The sequence below is a fragment of the Procambarus clarkii genome, chromosome 8 (genome assembly GCF_040958095.1).
Source record: "Procambarus clarkii isolate CNS0578487 chromosome 8, FALCON_Pclarkii_2.0, whole genome shotgun sequence".
NCBI lineage: Eukaryota > Metazoa > Arthropoda > Malacostraca > Decapoda > Cambaridae > Procambarus > Procambarus clarkii.
In genome coordinates, this window is record NC_091157.1 from 54,107,059 (window position 1) to 54,126,328 (window position 19,270).

Below are 19,270 nucleotides of genomic sequence, written 5' to 3' on the forward strand. Positions count from 1 at the left end.
GTGGTGTGTGTCGGGCATTTCTCCACAGTGCTGACATTTCCTCCCAACTTCTGGAACCTGTATGCCTATTTCCTATGCACATGGGTATCGAAGCTTGATGCTATATAAGTGTACTTATGTTTTGTGTTTTTTGATAAAAGGCTTCCTTTTATCAAAATAAGCGGTTCCTAGTTAGTTGAATTCTTGCACAAAACCGCAGAACCTGATGTTGCTGCTGCTTTGTTGTGGTCACTGTACATCTTCTGCATTACTCTATTTAAATTAATTGTACTCACTTAAATCGTGACGGACTCTGTGAAATGTAAATGTCTATATTTCTTCTCTTGGTTGCAAGTTCTGAAACTTTGTGTACAATATCCTTCCCTATTAATCTCACATGACTTGGAACCAAGTTGATAAGTACCCGACGGCCTTGACTTTTGAATCTTTGCATTAATGCTATGACGTTTGTGGTCAGATGGATGTTATCACGTATGTGTTCTTGTTGGAAGGTTTCAGTGGCAGTTCTCGAATCTGTATGTATAACATGTTGTCTGTGTTCAGCAAGAGTATGTTCCAAAGCATTTTGAATGGCTAGCATTTCTGTTTGTAAAGTTGAACACCCGTTTGAGAGTCTCCAACTAACTACAGAATTTCCTGCATGAACAAATCCACAAAGGCAGTGACGAGGGTTCGAACCTATGTCCGAGAGCATCCCATACACTGCCTTAATCGACTGAGTTACAACAAGGTTAACAGAATTGCATCCAGAAGTTCTTCTGACTTTACTTGGATCCTGCAGCCTCTCCGAGACACAAACCATGATTTTACGCAATTACCCCATGCACTCGAGCTCTGTCAATAGGCCGTTCTACCTCTTCGCCCTTACTTCATTACACACAGAAATGACAATAGCGTGATGCCTCAAATGAACAAATACATATGGGCCGTAACGAGGGTTCGAACCTACGTCCGAGAGCATCCCAGACGCTGCCCTAATCGACTGAGCTACGACATGGTTAAAAGAATTGCAACCAGAAGTTCTACTTCAACTACTTCAGAATGCGCTCTATGTCATCTTAATTATTGGGACCGCTTAAAAGTTGACACACTCCCGCTACACAAACACACCTCCTTGACAAACACCTCCAAGAATTACCGGATTCATATGTCAGGCTGCGAGCAGCCGCGTCCAAAAGCCTTTTTTGACCATACGACTAACCGGCGGGCTGAGGGGCCATTGAACCCCAGAAGCTACACAAGGAAAGACGCTGACTTGTGAAGAGTTTTTTAAATTTGTCAGTTACCAATCCAGTTTGGACTTGGGACTTGGCCAAGTGATGGTTCACTGACTTAAGTTTATTGTCTGTCTCTTGTGTTGAATGATTCCGTTGATCTTGAGTTGCCACTACTTCTTGCAGTTGTTTTTGTGGATTTTTATGGTCTGGTGTCTTGACTACCCGACTGTTGTTGGTTGTCTGTATGTCCATGTCGCGTTGTTTGTCCTCTTGTGCTCTGTCTTGTCTCATTCTGTTTCTTGTGTAACTGAGGTCTGCTGCAGGATCTTGTCCATTATTACACAAGTGATTTCTTGAGTCTATTGTTGTGAGGCGTTCTTCATCATCTGTAGGCAATTGATAATGGTCTCTGCCATGATCTTCAGGATGTTTTTATAGGTGGATTTCGGTAAAACAGTAAATTTGCTGTGTTGATTCCGAAAGTGATTGCTGTTCCTCCCATGTCTCACACTTGCCTTCTGGACTGTGTCTTGCCCTCCCACATCTCACACTGGTCCTGTATTGCATGTCCGCTCCACCCATCCTCACACACTTGCTTTATAATTATATAAAATATAATTGTGACTGTAAGGGTTGTATACGTGCCCGTCTTCTCTGGAATTACATGGGGTTGTATCACAGCAACCTCCCCCCCCCTCCAACCACCAGACGTATACAGTACTGTACTCCGGCTTCTCCCAAAATGCCACATATAAGACTTGTGTTTTATGATAGTGAAGCAAGACACTTATCTTACTTAGTACACTTAAAAAAACAATCATGAACGTTTGGGCAAGATTTTTTAAATCGAGACTTACATAATTATTGTTTACTGTAAGATTAGAATAATGTTTGTTTCTCTCTCAGGAACAGCAGGGTGCTATTAACAGAACAAAAAGGAGGATCCGCGTTTTAGCTAATCTGATTGTCTTAAAACGCCATAGGTCCCTGGTTTCCAATGATGGTCTTCCCCCGGTCGTCTAGGTCCAGAACCACCACCATGATTAAATGATCATGAAAATTTTGAAGAATTCTGTAAAAGAAAAATAAAATTATTTCCATTTCAATAATTTTTCCAATGTTAGAGTGTTTGATTTTCATTTATGACTTATTTGTGTTTATTTTACTTTTCCTGTGATACCTCCTGTGTGTGTGTGTGTGTGTACTCACCTATTTGTGCTTGCGGGGGTTGAGCTTTGGCTCTTTGGTCCCGCCTCTCAACTGTCAATCAACTGGTGTACAGATTCCTGAGCCTAGTGGGCTCTATCATATCTACATTTAAAACTGTGTATGGAGTCAGCCTCCACCACATCACTGCCTAATGCATTCCATCCGTTAACTAACCTGACACTGAAAAAGTTCCTTCTAACGTCTCTGTGGCTCATGTGGGTACTCAGTTTCCACCTGTGTCCCCTTGTTCGCGTCCAAGGAACGTGTCCCTTGTTCGCGTTGTGTGTGTGTGTGTGTGTGTGTGTGTGTGTGTACTTACCTAATTGTGCTTGCGGGGGTTGAGCTCTGGCTCTTTGGTCCCGCCTCTCAACCGTCAATCAACTGGTGTACAGATTCCTGAGCCTATTGGGCTCTATCATATCTACATTTGAAACTGTGAATGGAGTCAGCCTCCACCACATCACTTCCTAATGCATTCCATTTGCTAACTACTCTGACACTGAAAAAGTTCTTTCTAACGTCTCTGTGGCTCATTTGGGTACTCAGCTTCCACCTGTGTCCCCTTGTTCGCGTCCCACCAGTGTTGAAAAGTTCGTCCTTGTTTACCCGGTCGATTCCCTGAGGATTTTGTAGGTTGTGATCATGTCCCCCTTACTCTTCTGTCTTCCAGTGTCGTGAGGTGCATTTCCCGCAGCCTTTCCTCATAACTCATGCCTCTTAGTTCTGGGACTAGTCTAGTAGCATACCTTTGGACTTTTTCCAGCTTCGTCTTGTGCTTGACAAGGTACGGGCTCCATGCTGGGGCCGCATACTCCAGGATTGGTCTTACATATGTGGTGTACAAGATTCTGAATGATTCCTTACACAGGTTCCTGAACGCCGTTCTGATGTTAGCCAGCCTCGCATATGCCGCAGACGTTATTCTCTTTATGTGGGCTTCAGGAGACAGGTTTGGTGTGATATCAACTCCTAGATCTTTCTCTCTGTCTGTTTCATTAAGTACTTCATCTCCTATTCTGTATCCTGTGCCTGGCCTCCTGTTTCCACTGCCTAGTTTCATTACTTTGCATTTACTCGGGTTGAACTTCAACAGCCATTTGTTGGACCATTCACTCAGTCTATCCAGGTCATCTTGTAGCCTCCTACTATCATCCTCTGTTTCAATCCTCCTCATAATTTTTGCATCGTCGGCAAACATTGAGAGGAACGAATCTATACCCTCTGGGAGATCATTTACATATACCAGAAACAGTATAGGTCCAAGGACTGACCCCTGCGGGACTCCACTTGTGACGTCTCGCCAATCTGAGACCTCACCCCTCACACAGACTCGTTGTCTCCTGTTGCTTAGGTATTCCTCTATCCACCGGAGTACCTTCCCTCTGTGTGTGTGTGTGTGTGTGTGTGTGTGTGTGTGTGTGTGTGTGTGTGTGTTGTGTGTGTGTGTGTGTGTGTGTGTGTGTGTTTTCACAGTTTTTCATAGTACAGTTTTCTCTCACTTGACCCTCAAAGTTTAGTAGAGAAACACTTGTCCTTCAGAGCACAGTTGGCTCACTTCTGACCTTCAAGGTTTATAAGATTAACACCTGATCTTCGAAGCTTAGAAGACTAACACCTGACCTTAAAGCACAGTAGACTTGCATCTGACCTGCAAAGCACCGTAGATTTACAATTGCCCTTCAAAGCACAGTAGACTAATACCTGACCTTCAGAGCACAGTACATTAACACCTGACTTTCAAAGCACAGTAGACTAACACCTGACCTTCAAAGCACAGTATACTAACTCCTGACCTTCAGAGCACAGTACACTAATACCTGACCTTCAAAGCACAGTACACTAATACCTCACCTTCAAAGCACAGTAGACTAGCACCTGACCTTCAGAGCACAGCACCCTAGCACCTGACCTTCAAAGCACAGTAGACTGGCACCTATCCTTCAGAGCACAATAGACTAGCACCTGACCTTCAGAGCACAGTACACTAGCACCTGACCTTCAAAGCACAGTACACTAGCACCTGACCTTCAAAGCACAGTAGACTAGCACCTGACCTTCAGAGCACAGTAGACTAGCATCTAATCTTTAAAGCACAGTAGACTAGCACCTGACCTTCAGAGCACAGTAGACTAGCACCTGACCTTCAAAGCACAGTAGACTAAGACCTGACCTTCAAAGCATAGTATAATATCACATGACCTTCAAAGCACAGTAGACTAACACTTGCCCTGCAAAGCACAGTTGACTAATACCTGCCCTGCAAAGCACAGTACACTAATACCTGACCTTCAAAGCTCGGTAGACGAACATCTGACCTTCAAAGCACAGTAGACTAACACCTGACTTTCAAAGCACAGTAGACTAACACCTGCCCTGCAAAGCTCGGTAGACTTACACCTGCCCTTCAAAGCTCAATAAACTAACACCTACTCTTCAAAGTACAGTAGACTAACACATTTTTATTTTTATTTGTTTCAGTGTTATTCTGGCATAGGCCTTAAGCCTCTGGCTGGCCCACTATGTGTTACTTGTTTTTGTTTCTCTTTTATTTAGGCAGAGTATGAGTATTTATGACTTGTATGTTCGTTTCAGTATGAATATGCTGCATGTGTTTGACAACTTCTTCTGCTCTGTTGAATCATAGTTATCATATTGGGTTTGTGACTGCACTGTGTTAGATAATGTTTCAGTGGTGTGTGTCGGGCATTTCTCCACAGTGCTGACATTTCCTCCCAACTTCTGGAACCTGTATGACTATTTCCTATGCACATGGGTATCGAAGCTTGATGCTATATAAGTGTACTTATGTTTTGTGTATTTTGATAAAAGGCTTCCTTTTATCAAAATAAGCGGTTCCTAGTTAGTTGAATTCTTGCACAAAACCGCAGATCCTGATGTTGCTGCTGCTTTGTTGTGGTCACTGTACATCTTCTGCATTACTCTATTTAAATTAACTGTACTCACTTAAATCGTGATGGACTCTGTGAAATGTAAATGTGTATATTTCTTCTCTTAGTTGCAAGTTCTGAAACTTTGTGTACAATATCCTTCCCTATTAATCCCACATGACTTGGAACCAAGTTGATAAGTACCCGACGGCCTTGACTTTTGAATCTTTGCATTAATGCTATGACGTTTGTGGTCAGATGGATGTTATCACGTATGTGTTCTTGTTGGAAGGTTTCAGTGGCAGTTCTCGAATCTGTATGTATAACATGTTGTCTGTGTTCAGCAAGAGTATGTTCCAAAGCATTTTGAATGGCTAGCATTTCTGTTTGTAAAGTTGAACACCCGTTTGAGAGTCTCCAACTAACTACAGAATTTCCTGCATGAACAAATCCACAAAGGCAGTGACGAGGGTTCGAACCTATGTCCGAGAGCATCCCATACACTGCCTTAATCGACTGAGTTACAACAAGGTTAACAGAATTGCATCCAGAAGTTCTTCTGACTTTACTTGGATCCTGCAGCCTCTCCGAGACACAAACCATGATTTTACGCAATTACCCCATGCACTCGAGCTCTGTCAATAGGCCGTTCTACCTCTTCGCCCTTACTTCATTACACACAGAAATGACAATAGCGTGATGCCTCAAATGAACAAATACATATGGGCCGTAACGAGGGTTCGAACCTACGTCCGAGAGCATCCCAGACGCTGCCCTAATCGACTGAGCTACGACATGGTTAAAAGAATTGCAACCAGAAGTTCTACTTCAACTACTTCAGAATGCGCTCTATGTCATCTTAATTATTGGGACCGCTTAAAAGTTGACACACTCCCGCTACACAAACACACCTCCTTGACAAACACCTCCAAGAATTACCGGATTCATATGTCAGGCTGCGAGCAGCCGCGTCCAAAAGCCTTTTTTGACCATACGACTAACCGGCGGGCTGAGGGGCCATTGAACCCCAGAAGCTACACAAGGAAAGACGCTGACTTGTGAAGAGTTTTTTAAATTTGTCAGTTACCAATCCAGTTTGGACTTGGGACTTGGCCAAGTGATGGTTCACTGACTTAAGTTTATTGTCTGTCTCTTGTGTTGAATGATTCCGTTGATCTTGAGTTGCCACTACTTCTTGCAGTTGTTTTTGTGGATTTTTATGGTCTGGTGTCTTGACTACCCGACTGTTGTTGGTTGTCTGTATGTCCATGTCGCGTTGTTTGTCCTCTTGTGCTCTGTCTTGTCTCATTCTGTTTCTTGTGTAACTGAGGTCTGCTGCAGGATCTTGTCCATTATTACACAAGTGATTTCTTGAGTCTATTGTTGTGAGGCGTTCTTCATCATCTGTAGGCAATTGATAATGGTCTCTGCCATGATCTTCAGGATGTTTTTATAGGTGGATTTCGGTAAAACAGTAAATTTGCTGTGTTGATTCCGAAAGTGATTGCTGTTCCTCCCATGTCTCACACTTGCCTTCTGGACTGTGTCTTGCCCTCCCACATCTCACACTGGTCCTGTATTGCATGTCCGCTCCACCCATCCTCACACACTTGCTTTATAATTATATAAAATATAATTGTGACTGTAAGGGTTGTATACGTGCCCGTCTTCTCTGGAATTACATGGGGTTGTATCACAGCAACCTCCCCCCCCTCCAACCACCAGACGTATACAGTACTGTACTCCGGCTTCTCCCAAAATGCCACATATAAGACTTGTGTTTTATGATAGTGAAGCAAGACACTTATCTTACTTAGTACACTTAAAAAAACAATCATGAACGTTTGGGCAAGATTTTTTAAATCGAGACTTACATAATTATTGTTTACTGTAAGATTAGAATAATGTTTGTTTCTCTCTCAGGAACAGCAGGGTGCTATTAACAGAACAAAAAGGAGGATCCGCGTTTTAGCTAATCTGATTGTCTTAAAACGCCATAGGTCCCTGGTTTCCAATGATGGTCTTCCCCCGGTCGTCTAGGTCCAGAACCACCACCATGATTAAATGATCATGAAAATTTTGAAGAATTCTGTAAAAGAAAAATAAAATTATTTCCATTTCAATAATTTTTCCAATGTTAGAGTGTTTGATTTTCATTTATGACTTATTTGTGTTTATTTTACTTTTCCTGTGATACCTCCTGTGTGTGTGTGTGTGTGTACTCACCTATTTGTGCTTGCGGGGGTTGAGCTTTGGCTCTTTGGTCCCGCCTCTCAACTGTCAATCAACTGGTGTACAGATTCCTGAGCCTAGTGGGCTCTATCATATCTACATTTAAAACTGTGTATGGAGTCAGCCTCCACCACATCACTGCCTAATGCATTCCATCCGTTAACTAACCTGACACTGAAAAAGTTCCTTCTAACGTCTCTGTGGCTCATGTGGGTACTCAGTTTCCACCTGTGTCCCCTTGTTCGCGTCCAAGGAACGTGTCCCTTGTTCGCGTTGTGTGTGTGTGTGTGTGTGTGTGTGTGTGTGTACTTACCTAATTGTGCTTGCGGGGGTTGAGCTCTGGCTCTTTGGTCCCGCCTCTCAACCGTCAATCAACTGGTGTACAGATTCCTGAGCCTATTGGGCTCTATCATATCTACATTTGAAACTGTGAATGGAGTCAGCCTCCACCACATCACTTCCTAATGCATTCCATTTGCTAACTACTCTGACACTGAAAAAGTTCTTTCTAACGTCTCTGTGGCTCATTTGGGTACTCAGCTTCCACCTGTGTCCCCTTGTTCGCGTCCCACCAGTGTTGAAAAGTTCGTCCTTGTTTACCCGGTCGATTCCCCTGAGGATTTTGTAGGTTGTGATCATGTCCCCCCTTACTCTTCTGTCTTCCAGTGTCGTGAGGTGCATTTCCCGCAGCCTTTCCTCATAACTCATGCCTCTTAGTTCTGGGACTAGTCTAGTAGCATACCTTTGGACTTTTTCCAGCTTCGTCTTGTGCTTGACAAGGTACGGGCTCCATGCTGGGGCCGCATACTCCAGGATTGGTCTTACATATGTGGTGTACAAGATTCTGAATGATTCCTTACACAGGTTCCTGAACGCCGTTCTGATGTTAGCCAGCCTCGCATATGCCGCAGACGTTATTCTCTTTATGTGGGCTTCAGGAGACAGGTTTGGTGTGATATCAACTCCTAGATCTTTCTCTCTGTCTGTTTCATTAAGTACTTCATCTCCTATTCTGTATCCTGTGCCTGGCCTCCTGTTTCCACTGCCTAGTTTCATTACTTTGCATTTACTCGGGTTGAACTTCAACAGCCATTTGTTGGACCATTCACTCAGTCTATCCAGGTCATCTTGTAGCCTCCTACTATCATCCTCTGTTTCAATCCTCCTCATAATTTTTGCATCGTCGGCAAACATTGAGAGGAACGAATCTATACCCTCTGGGAGATCATTTACATATACCAGAAACAGTATAGGTCCAAGGACTGACCCCTGCGGGACTCCACTTGTGACGTCTCGCCAATCTGAGACCTCACCCCTCACACAGACTCGTTGTCTCCTGTTGCTTAGGTATTCCTCTATCCACCGGAGTACCTTCCCTCTGTGTGTGTGTGTGTGTGTGTGTGTGTGTGTGTGTGTGTGTGTGTGTGTGTGTGTGTGTGTGTGTGTGTGTGTGTGTGTGTGTGTGTTTTCACAGTTTTTCATAGTACAGTTTTCTCTCACTTGACCCTCAAAGTTTAGTAGAGAAACACTTGTCCTTCAGAGCACAGTTGGCTCACTTCTGACCTTCAAGGTTTATAAGATTAACACCTGATCTTCGAAGCTTAGAAGACTAACACCTGACCTTAAAGCACAGTAGACTTGCATCTGACCTGCAAAGCACCGTAGATTTACAATTGCCCTTCAAAGCACAGTAGACTAATACCTGACCTTCAGAGCACAGTACATTAACACCTGACTTTCAAAGCACAGTAGACTAACACCTGACCTTCAAAGCACAGTATACTAACTCCTGACCTTCAGAGCACAGTACACTAATACCTGACCTTCAAAGCACAGTACACTAATACCTCACCTTCAAAGCACAGTAGACTAGCACCTGACCTTCAGAGCACAGCACCCTAGCACCTGACCTTCAAAGCACAGTAGACTGGCACCTATCCTTCAGAGCACAATAGACTAGCACCTGACCTTCAGAGCACAGTACACTAGCACCTGACCTTCAAAGCACAGTACACTAGCACCTGACCTTCAAAGCACAGTAGACTAGCACCTGACCTTCAGAGCACAGTAGACTAGCATCTAATCTTTAAAGCACAGTAGACTAGCACCTGACCTTCAGAGCACAGTAGACTAGCACCTGACCTTCATAGCACAGTAGACTAGCACCTGACCTTCAAAGCACAGTAGACTAGCACCTGACCTTCAAAGCACAGTAGACTAAGACCTGACCTTCAAAGCATAGTATAATATCACATGACCTTCAAAGCACAGTAGACTAACACTTGCCCTGCAAAGCACAGTTGACTAATACCTGCCCTGCAAAGCACAGTACACTAATACCTGACCTTCAAAGCTCGGTAGACGAACATCTGACCTTCAAAGCACAGTAGACTAACACCTGACTTTCAAAGCACAGTAGACTAACACCTGCCCTGCAAAGCTCGGTAGACTTACACCTGCCCTTCAAAGCTCAATAAACTAACACCTACTCTTCAAAGTACAGTAGACTAACACATTTTTATTTTTATTTGTTTCAGTGTTATTCTGGCATAGGCCTTAAGCCTCTGGCTGGCCCACTATGTGTTACTTGTTTTTGTTTCTCTTTTATTTAGGCAGAGTATGAGTATTTATGACTTGTATGTTCGTTTCAGTATGAATATGCTGCATGTGTTTGACAACTTCTTCTGCTCTGTTGAATCATAGTTATCATATTGGGTTTGTGACTGCACTGTGTTAGATAATGTTTCAGTGGTGTGTGTCGGGCATTTCTCCACAGTGCTGACATTTCCTCCCAACTTCTGGAACCTGTATGACTATTTCCTATGCACATGGGTATCGAAGCTTGATGCTATATAAGTGTACTTATGTTTTGTGTATTTTGATAAAAGGCTTCCTTTTATCAAAATAAGCGGTTCCTAGTTAGTTGAATTCTTGCACAAAACCGCAGATCCTGATGTTGCTGCTGCTTTGTTGTGGTCACTGTACATCTTCTGCATTACTCTATTTAAATTAACTGTACTCACTTAAATCGTGATGGACTCTGTGAAATGTAAATGTGTATATTTCTTCTCTTAGTTGCAAGTTCTGAAACTTTGTGTACAATATCCTTCCCTATTAATCCCACATGACTTGGAACCAAGTTGATAAGTACCCGACGGCCTTGACTTTTGAATCTTTGCATTAATGCTATGACGTTTGTGGTCAGATGGATGTTATCACGTATGTGTTCTTGTTGGAAGGTTTCAGTGGCAGTTCTCGAATCTGTATGTATAACATGTTGTCTGTGTTCAGCAAGAGTATGTTCCAAAGCATTTTGAATGGCTAGCATTCTGTTTGTAAAGTTGAACACCCGTTTGAGAGTCTCCAACTAACTACAGAATTTCCTGCATGAACAAATCCACAAAGGCAGTGACGAGGGTTCGAACCTATGTCCGAGAGCATCCCATACACTGCCTTAATCGACTGAGTTACAACAAGGTTAACAGAATTGCATCCAGAAGTTCTTCTGACTTTACTTGGATCCTGCAGCCTCTCCGAGACACAAACCATGATTTTACGCAATTACCCCATGCACTCGAGCTCTGTCAATAGGCCGTTCTACCTCTTCGCCCTTACTTCATTACACACAGAAATGACAATAGCGTGATGCCTCAAATGAACAAATACATATGGGCCGTAACGAGGGTTCGAACCTACGTCCGAGAGCATCCCAGACGCTGCCCTAATCGACTGAGCTACGACATGGTTAAAAGAATTGCAACCAGAAGTTCTACTTCAACTACTTCAGAATGCGTTCTATGTCATCTTAATTATTGGGACCGCTTAAAAGTTGACACACTCCCGCTACACAAACACACCTCCTTGACAAACACCTCCAAGAATTACCGGATTCATATGTCAGGCTGCGAGCAGCCGCGTCCAAAAGCCTTTTTTGACCATACGACTAACCGGCTGGCTGAGGGGCCATTGAACCCCAGAAGCTACACAAGGAAAGACGCTGACTTGTGAAGAGTTTTTTAAATTTGTCAGATACCAATCCAGTTTGGACTTGGGACTTGGCCAAGTGATGGTTCACTGACTTAAGTTTATTGTCTGTCTCTTGTGTTGAATGATTCCGTTGATCTTGAGTTGCCACTACTTCTTGCAGTTGTTTTTGTGGATTTTTATGGTCTGGTGTCTTGACTACCCGACTGTTGTTGGTTGTCTGTATGTCCATGTCGCGTTGTTTGTCCTCTTGTGCTCTGTCTTGTCTCATTCTGTTTCTTGTGTAACTGAGGTCTGCTGCAGGATCTTGTCCATTATTACACAAGTGATTTCTTGAGTCTATTGTTGTGAGGCGTTCTTCATCATCTGTAGGCAATTGATAATGGTCTCTGCCATGATCTTCAGGATGTTTTTATAGGTGGATTTCGGTAAAACAGTAAATTTGCTGTGTTGATTCCGAAAGTGATTGCTGTTCCTCCCATGTCTCACACTTGCCTTCTGGACTGTGTCTTGCCCTCCCACATCTCACACTGGTCCTGTATTGCATGTCCGCTCCACCCATCCTCACACACTTGCTTTATAATTAAATAAAATATAATTGTGACTGTAAGGGTTGTATACGTGCCCGTCTTCTCTGGAATTACATGGGGTTGTATCACAGCAACCTCCCCCCCCCCCAACCACCAGACGTATACAGTACTGTACTCCGGCTTCTCCCAAAATGCCACATATAAGACTTGTGTTTTATGATAGTGAAGCAAGACACTTATCTTACTTAGTACACTTAAAAAACAATCATGAACGTTTGGGCAAGATTTTTTAAATCGAGACTTACATAATTATTGTTTACTGTAAGATTAGAATAATGTTTGTTTCTCTCTCAGGAACAGCAGGGTGCTATTAACAGAACAAAAAGGAGGATCCGCGTTTTAGCCAATCTGATTGTCTTAAAACGCCATAGGTCCCTGGTTCCAATGATGGTCTTCCCCCGGTCGTCTAGGTCCAGAACCACCACCATGATTAAATGATCATGAAAATTTTGAAGAATTCTGTAAAAGAAAAAGAAAATTATTTCCATTTCAATAATTTTTCCAATGTTAGAGTGTTTGATTTTCATTTATGACTTATTTGTGTTTATTTTACTTTTCCTGTGATACCTCCTGTGTGTGTGTGTGTGTGTGTGTGTACTCACCTATTTGTGCTTGCGGGGGTTGAGCTTTGGCTCTTTGGTCCCGCCTCTCAACTGTCAATCAACTGGTGTACAGATTCCTGAGCCTAGTGGGCTCTATCATATCTACATTTAAAACTGTGTATGGAGTCAGCCTCCACCACATCACTGCCTAATGCATTCCATCCGTTAACTAACCTGACACTGAAAAAGTTCCTTCTAACGTCTCTGTGGCTCATGTGGGTACTCAGTTTCCACCTGTGTCCCCTTGTTCGCGTCCAAGGAACGTGTCCCTTGTTCGCGTTGTGTGTGTGTGTGTGTGTGTGTGTGTGTGTGTGTGTGTGTGTGTGTGTGTGTGTGTGTGTGTGTGTGTGTGTGTGTGTGTGTGTGTGTGTGTGTGTGTGTGTGTGTTTTCACAGTTTTTCACAGTACAGTTTTCTCTCACTTGACCCTCAAAGTTTAGTAGAGAAACACTTGTCCTTCAGAGCACAGTTGGCTCACTTCTGACCTTCAAGGTTTATAAGATTAACACCTGATCTTCTAAGCTTAGAAGACTAACACCTGACCTTAAAGCACAGTAGACTTGCATCTGACCTGCAAAGCACCGTAGATTTACAATTGCCCTTCAAAGCAAGTAGACTAATACCTGACCTTCAGAGCACAGTACATTAACACCTGACTTTCAAAGTACAGTAGACTAACACCTGACCTTCAAAGCACAGTATACTAACTCCTGACCTTCAGAGCACAGTACACTAATACCTGACCTTCAAAGCACAGTACACTAATACCTCACCTTCAAAGCACAGTAGACTAGCACCTGACCTTCAGAGCACAGCACCCTAGCACCTGACCTTCAAAGCACAGTAGACTGGCACCTATCCTTCAGAGCACAATAGACTAGCACCTGACCTTCAGAGCACAGTACACTAGCACCTGACCTTCAAAGCACAGTACACTAGCACCTGACCTTCAAAGCACAGTAGACTAGCACCTGACCTTCAGAGCACAGTAGACTAGCATCTAATCTTCAAAGCACAGTAGACTAGCACCTGACCTTCAGAGCACAGTAGACTAGCACCTGACCTTCATAGCACAGTAGACTAGCACCTGACCTTCAAAGCACAGTAGACTAGCACCTGACCTTCAAAGCACAGTAGACTAAGACCTGACCTTCAAAGCATAGTATAATGTCACATGACCTTCAAAGCACAGTAGACTAACACTTGCCCTGCAAAGCACAGTTGACTAATACCTGCCCTGCAAAGCACAGTACACTAATACCTGACCTTCAAAGCTCGGTAGACGAACATCTGACCTTCAAAGCACAGTAGACTAACACCTGACTTTCAAAGCACAGTAGACTAACACCTGCCCTGCAAAGCTCGGTAGACTTACACCTGCCCTTCAAAGCTCAATAAACTAACACCTACTCTTCAAAGTACAGTAGACTAACACATTTTTATTTTTATTTGTTTCAGTGTTATTCTGGCATAGGCCTTAAGCCTCTGGCTGGCCCACTATGTGTTACTTGTTTTTGTTTCTCTTTTATTTAGGCAGAGTATGAGTATTTATGACTTGTATGTTCGTTTCAGTATGAATATGCTGCATGTGTTTGACAACTTCTTCTGCTCTGTTGAATCATAGTTATCATATTGGGTTTGTGACTGCACTGTGTTAGATAATGTTTCAGTGGTGTGTGTCGGGCATTTCTCCACAGTGCTGACATTTCCTCCCAACTTCTGGAACCTGTATGACTATTTCCTATGCACATGGGTATCGAAGCTTGATGCTATACAAGTGTACTTATGTTTTGTGTATTTTGATAAAAGGCTTCCTTTTATCAAAATAAGCGGTTCCTAGTTAGTTGAATTCTTGCACAAAACCGCAGATCCTGATGTTGCTGCTGCTTTGTTGTGGTCACTGTACATCTTCTGCATTACTCTATTTAAATTAACTGTACTCACTTAAATCGTGATGGACTCTGTGAAATGTAAATGTGTATATTTCTTCTCTTAGTTGCAAGTTCTGAAACTTTGTGTACAATATCCTTCCCTATTAATCCCACATGACTTGGAACCAAGTTGATAAGTACCCGACGGCCTTGACTTTTGAATCTTTGCATTAATGCTATGACGTTTGTGGTCAGATGGATGTTATCACGTATGTGTTCTTGTTGGAAGGTTTCAGTGGCAGTTCTCGAATCTGTATGTATAACATGTTGTCTGTGTTCAGCAAGAGTATGTTCCAAAGCATTTTGAATGGCTAGCATTTCTGTTTGTAAAGTTGAACACCCGTTTGAGAGTCTCCAACTAACTACAGAATTTCCTGCATGAACAAATCCACAAAGGCAGTGACGAGGGTTCGAACCTATGTCCGAGAGCATCCCATACACTGCCTTAATCGACTGAGTTACAACAAGGTTAACAGAATTGCATCCAGAAGTTCTTCTGACTTTACTTGGATCCTGCAGCCTCTCCGAGACACAAACCATGATTTTACGCAATTACCCCATGCACTCGAGCTCTGTCAATAGGCCGGTCTACCTCTTCGCCCTTACTTCATTACACACAGAAATGACAATAGCGTGATGCCTCAAATGAACAAATACATATGGGCCGTAACGAGGGTTCGAACCTACGTCCGAGAGCATCCCAGACGCTGCCCTAATCGACTGAGCTACGACATGGTTAAAAGAATTGCAACCAGAAGTTCTACTTCAACTCTACTTCAGAATGCGCTCTATAAGTCATCTTAATTATTGGGACCGCTTAAAAGTTGACACACTCCCGCTACACAAACACACCTCCTTGACAAACACCTCCAAGAATTACCGGATTCATACGTCAGGCTGCGAGCAGCCGCGTCCAAAAGCCTTTTTTGACCATACGACTAACCGGCGGGCTGAGGGGCCATTGAACCCCAGAAGCTACACAAGGAAAGACGCTGACTTGTGAAGAGTTTTTTAAATTTTCAGTTACCAATCCAGTTTGGACTTGGGACTTGGCCAAGTGATGGTTCACTGACTTAAGTTTATTGTCTGTCTCTTGTGTTGAATGATTCCGTTGATCTTGAGTTGCCACTACTTCTTGCAGTTGTTTTTGTGGATTTTTATCGTCTGGTGTCTTGACTACCCGACTGTTGTTGGTTGTCTGTATGTCCATGTCGCGTTGTTTGTCCTCTTGTGCTCTGTCTTGTCTCATTCTGTTTCTTGTGTAACTGAGGTCTGCTGCAGGATCTTGTCCATTATTACACAAGTGATTTCTTGAGTCTATTGTTGTGAGGCGTTCTTCATCATCTGTAGGCAATTGATAATGGTCTCTGCCATGATCTTCAGATGTTTTTATAGGTGGATTTCGGTAAAACAGTAAATTTGCTGTGTTGATTCCGAAAGTGATTGCTGTTCCTCCCATGTCTCACACTTGCCTTCTGGACTGTGTCTTGCCCTCCCACATCTCACACTGGTCCTGTATTGCATGTCCGCTCCACCCATCCTCACACACTTGCTTTAATTATATAAAATATAATTGTGACTGTAAGGGTTGTATACGTGCCCGTCTTCTCTGGAATTACATGGGGTTGTATCACAGCAACCTCCCCCCCCCTCCAACCACCAGACGTATACAGTACTGTACTCCGGCTTCTCCCAAAATGCCACATATAAGACTTGTGTTTTATGATAGTGAAGCAAGACACTTATCTTACTTAGTACACTTAAAAAACAATCATGAACGTTTGGGCAAGATTTTTTAAATCGAGACTTACATAATTATTGTTTACTGTAAGATTAGAATAATGTTTGTTTCTCTCTCAGGAACAGCAGGGTGCTATTAACAGAACAAAAAGGAGGATCCGCGTTTTAGCCAATCTGATTGTCTTAAAACGCCATAGGTCCCTGGTTTCCAATGATGGTCTTCCCCCGGTCGTCTAGGTCCAGAACCACCACCATGATTAAATGATCATGAAAATTTTGAAGAATTCTGTAAAAGAAAAATAAAATTATTTCCATTTCAATAATTTTTTCCAATGTTAGAGTGTTTGATTTTCATTTATGACTTATTTGTGTTTATTTTACTTTTCCTGTGATACCTCCTGGTGTGTGTGTGTGTGTGTGTGTACTCACCTATTTGTGCTTGCGGGGGTTGAGCTTTGGCTCTTTGGTCCCGCCTCTCAACTGTCAATCAACTGGTGTACAGATTCCTGAGCCTAGTGGGCTCTATCATATCTACATTTAAAACTGTGTATGGAGTCAGCCTCCACCACATCACTGCCTAATGCATTCCATCCGTTAACTAACCTGACACTGAAAAAGTTCCTTCTAACGTCTCTGTGGCTCATGTGGGTACTCAGTTTCCACCTGTGTCCCCTTGTTCGCGTCCAAGGAACGTGTCCCTTGTTCGCGTTGTGTGTGTGTGTGTGTGTGTGTGTGTGTGTGTGTGTGTGTGTGTGTGTGTGTGTGTGTGTGTGTGTGTGTGTGTGTCACAGTTTTTCACAGTACAGTTTTCTCTCACTTGACCCTCAAAGTTTAGTAGAGAAACACTTGTCCTTCAGAGCACAGTTGGCTCACTTCTGACCTTCAAGGTTTATAAGATTAACACCTGATCTTCTAAGCTTAGAAGACTAACACCTGACCTTAAAGCAGTAGACTTGCATCTGACCTGCAAAGCACCGTAGATTTACAATTGCCCTTCAAAGCACAGTAGACTAATACCTGACCTTCAGAGCACAGTACATTAACACCTGACTTTCAAAGCACAGTAGACTAACACCTGACCTTCAAAGCACAGTATACTAACTCCTGACCTTCAGAGCACAGTACACTAATACCTACCTTCAAAGCACAGTACACTAATACCTCACCTTCAAAGCACAGTAGACTAGCACCTGACCTTCAGAGCACAGCACCCTAGCACCTGACCTTCAAAGCACAGTAGACTGGCACCTATCCTTCAGAGCACAATAGACTAGCACCTGACCTTCAGAGCACAGTACACTAGCACCTGACCTTCAAAGCACAGTACACTAGCACCTGACCTTCAAAGCACAGTAGACTAGCACCTGACCTTCAGAGCACAGTAGACTAGCATCTAATCTTCAAAGCACAGTAGACTAGCACCTGACCTTCAGAGCACAGTAGACTAGCACCTGACCTTCATAGCACAGTAGACTAGCACCTGACCTTCAAAGCACAGTAGACTAGCACCTGACCTTCAAAGCACAGTAGACTAAGACCTGACCTTCAAAGCATAGCATAATATCACATGACCTTCAAAGCACAGTAGACTAACACCTGACCTTCATAGCACAGTAGACTAGCACCTGACCTTCAAAGCACAGTAGACTAGCACCTGACCTTCAAAGCACAGTAGACTAAGACCTGACCTTCAAAGCATAGTATAATATCACATGACCTTCAAAGCACAGTAGACTAACACTTGCCCTGCAAAGCACAGTTGACTAATACCTGCCCTGCAAAGCACAGTAGACTAATACCTGACCTTCAAAGCTCGGTAGACGAACATCTGACCTTCAAAGCACAGTAGACTAACACCTGACTTTCAAAGCACAGTAGACTAACACCTGCCCTGCAAAGCTCGGTAGACTTACACCTGCCCTTCAAAGCTCAATAAACTAACACCTACTCTTCAAAGTACAGTAGACTAGCACATTTTTATTTTTATTTGTTTCAGTGTTATTCTGGCATAGGCCTTAAGCCTCTGGCTGGCCCACTATGTGTTACTTGTTTTTGTTTCTCTTTTATTTAGGCAGAGTATGAGTATTTATGACTTGTATGTTCGTTTCAGTATGAATATGCTGCATGTGTTTGACAACTTCTTCTGCTCTGTTGAATCATAGTTATCATATTGGGTTTGTGACTGCACTGTGTTAGATAGTGTTTCAGTGGTGTGTGTCGGGCATTTCTCCACAGTGCTGACATTTCCTCCCAACTTCTGGAACCTGTATGCCTATTTCCTATGCACATGGGTATCGAAGCTTGATGCTATATAAGTGTACTTATGTTTTGTGTATTTTGATAAAAGGCTTCCTTTTATCAAAATAAGCGGTTCCTAGTTAGTTGAATTCTTGCACAAAACCGCAGATCCTGATGTTGCTGCTGCTTTGTTGTGGTCACTATACATCTTCTGCATTACTCTATTTAAATTAACTGTACTCACTTAAATCGTGATGGACTCTGTGAAATGTAAATGTCTATATTTCTTCTCTTGGTTGCAAGTTCTGAAACTTTGTGTACAATATTCTTCCCTATTAATCCCACATGACTTGGAACCAAGTTGATAAGTACCCGACGGCCTTGACTTTTGAATCTTTGCATTAATGCTATGACGTTTGTGGTCAGATGGATGTTATCACGTATGTGTTCTTGTTGGAAGGTTTCAGTGGCAGTTCTCGAATCTGTATGTATAACATGTTGTCTGTGTTCAGCAAGAGTATGTTCCAAAGCATTTTGAATGGCTAGCATTTCTGTTTGTAAAGTTGAACACCCGTTTGAGAGTCTCCAACTAACTACAGAATTTCCTGCATGAACAAATCCACAAAGGCAGTGACGAGGG

At 43.0% G+C, this 19,270-nt stretch overlaps 1 protein-coding gene across 1 annotated transcript; it reads right to left on the bottom strand.

Annotated features, from left to right (window-relative positions):
• Window positions 1-271: 271 nt before the first annotated feature.
• Window positions 272-15,192, bottom strand: LOC138361625 (suppressor of Mek1-like). Its single transcript, XM_069320854.1, has 5 exons — window positions 15,069-15,192; window positions 11,549-11,896; window positions 6,371-6,718; window positions 1,256-1,603; window positions 272-513 (listed from the first exon to the last, which is right to left on the bottom strand). The coding sequence occupies exons 1-5, from the start codon at window positions 15,190-15,192 to the stop codon at window positions 272-274; spliced, it is 1,410 nt and encodes a 469-aa protein (XP_069176955.1).
• Between the last annotated feature and the right edge of the window lie 4,078 nt (window positions 15,193-19,270).

Bases quoted from the DNA above. Each gene is read 5' to 3' on its own strand.
- LOC138361625 (XM_069320854.1), bottom strand. From the start codon at position 15,192: ATGGTTTGTGTCTCGGAGAGGCTGCAGGATCCAAGTAAAGTCAGAAGA. The intron at 11,897-15,068 runs GTTCGAACCCTC...AATTGCCTACAG, and splicing joins TGGGATGCTCTCGGACATAG to ATGATGAAGAACGCCTCACA. The intron at 6,719-11,548 runs GTCAGCGTCTTT...AATTGCCTACAG, and splicing joins ATTTAAAAAACTCTTCACAA to ATGATGAAGAACGCCTCACA.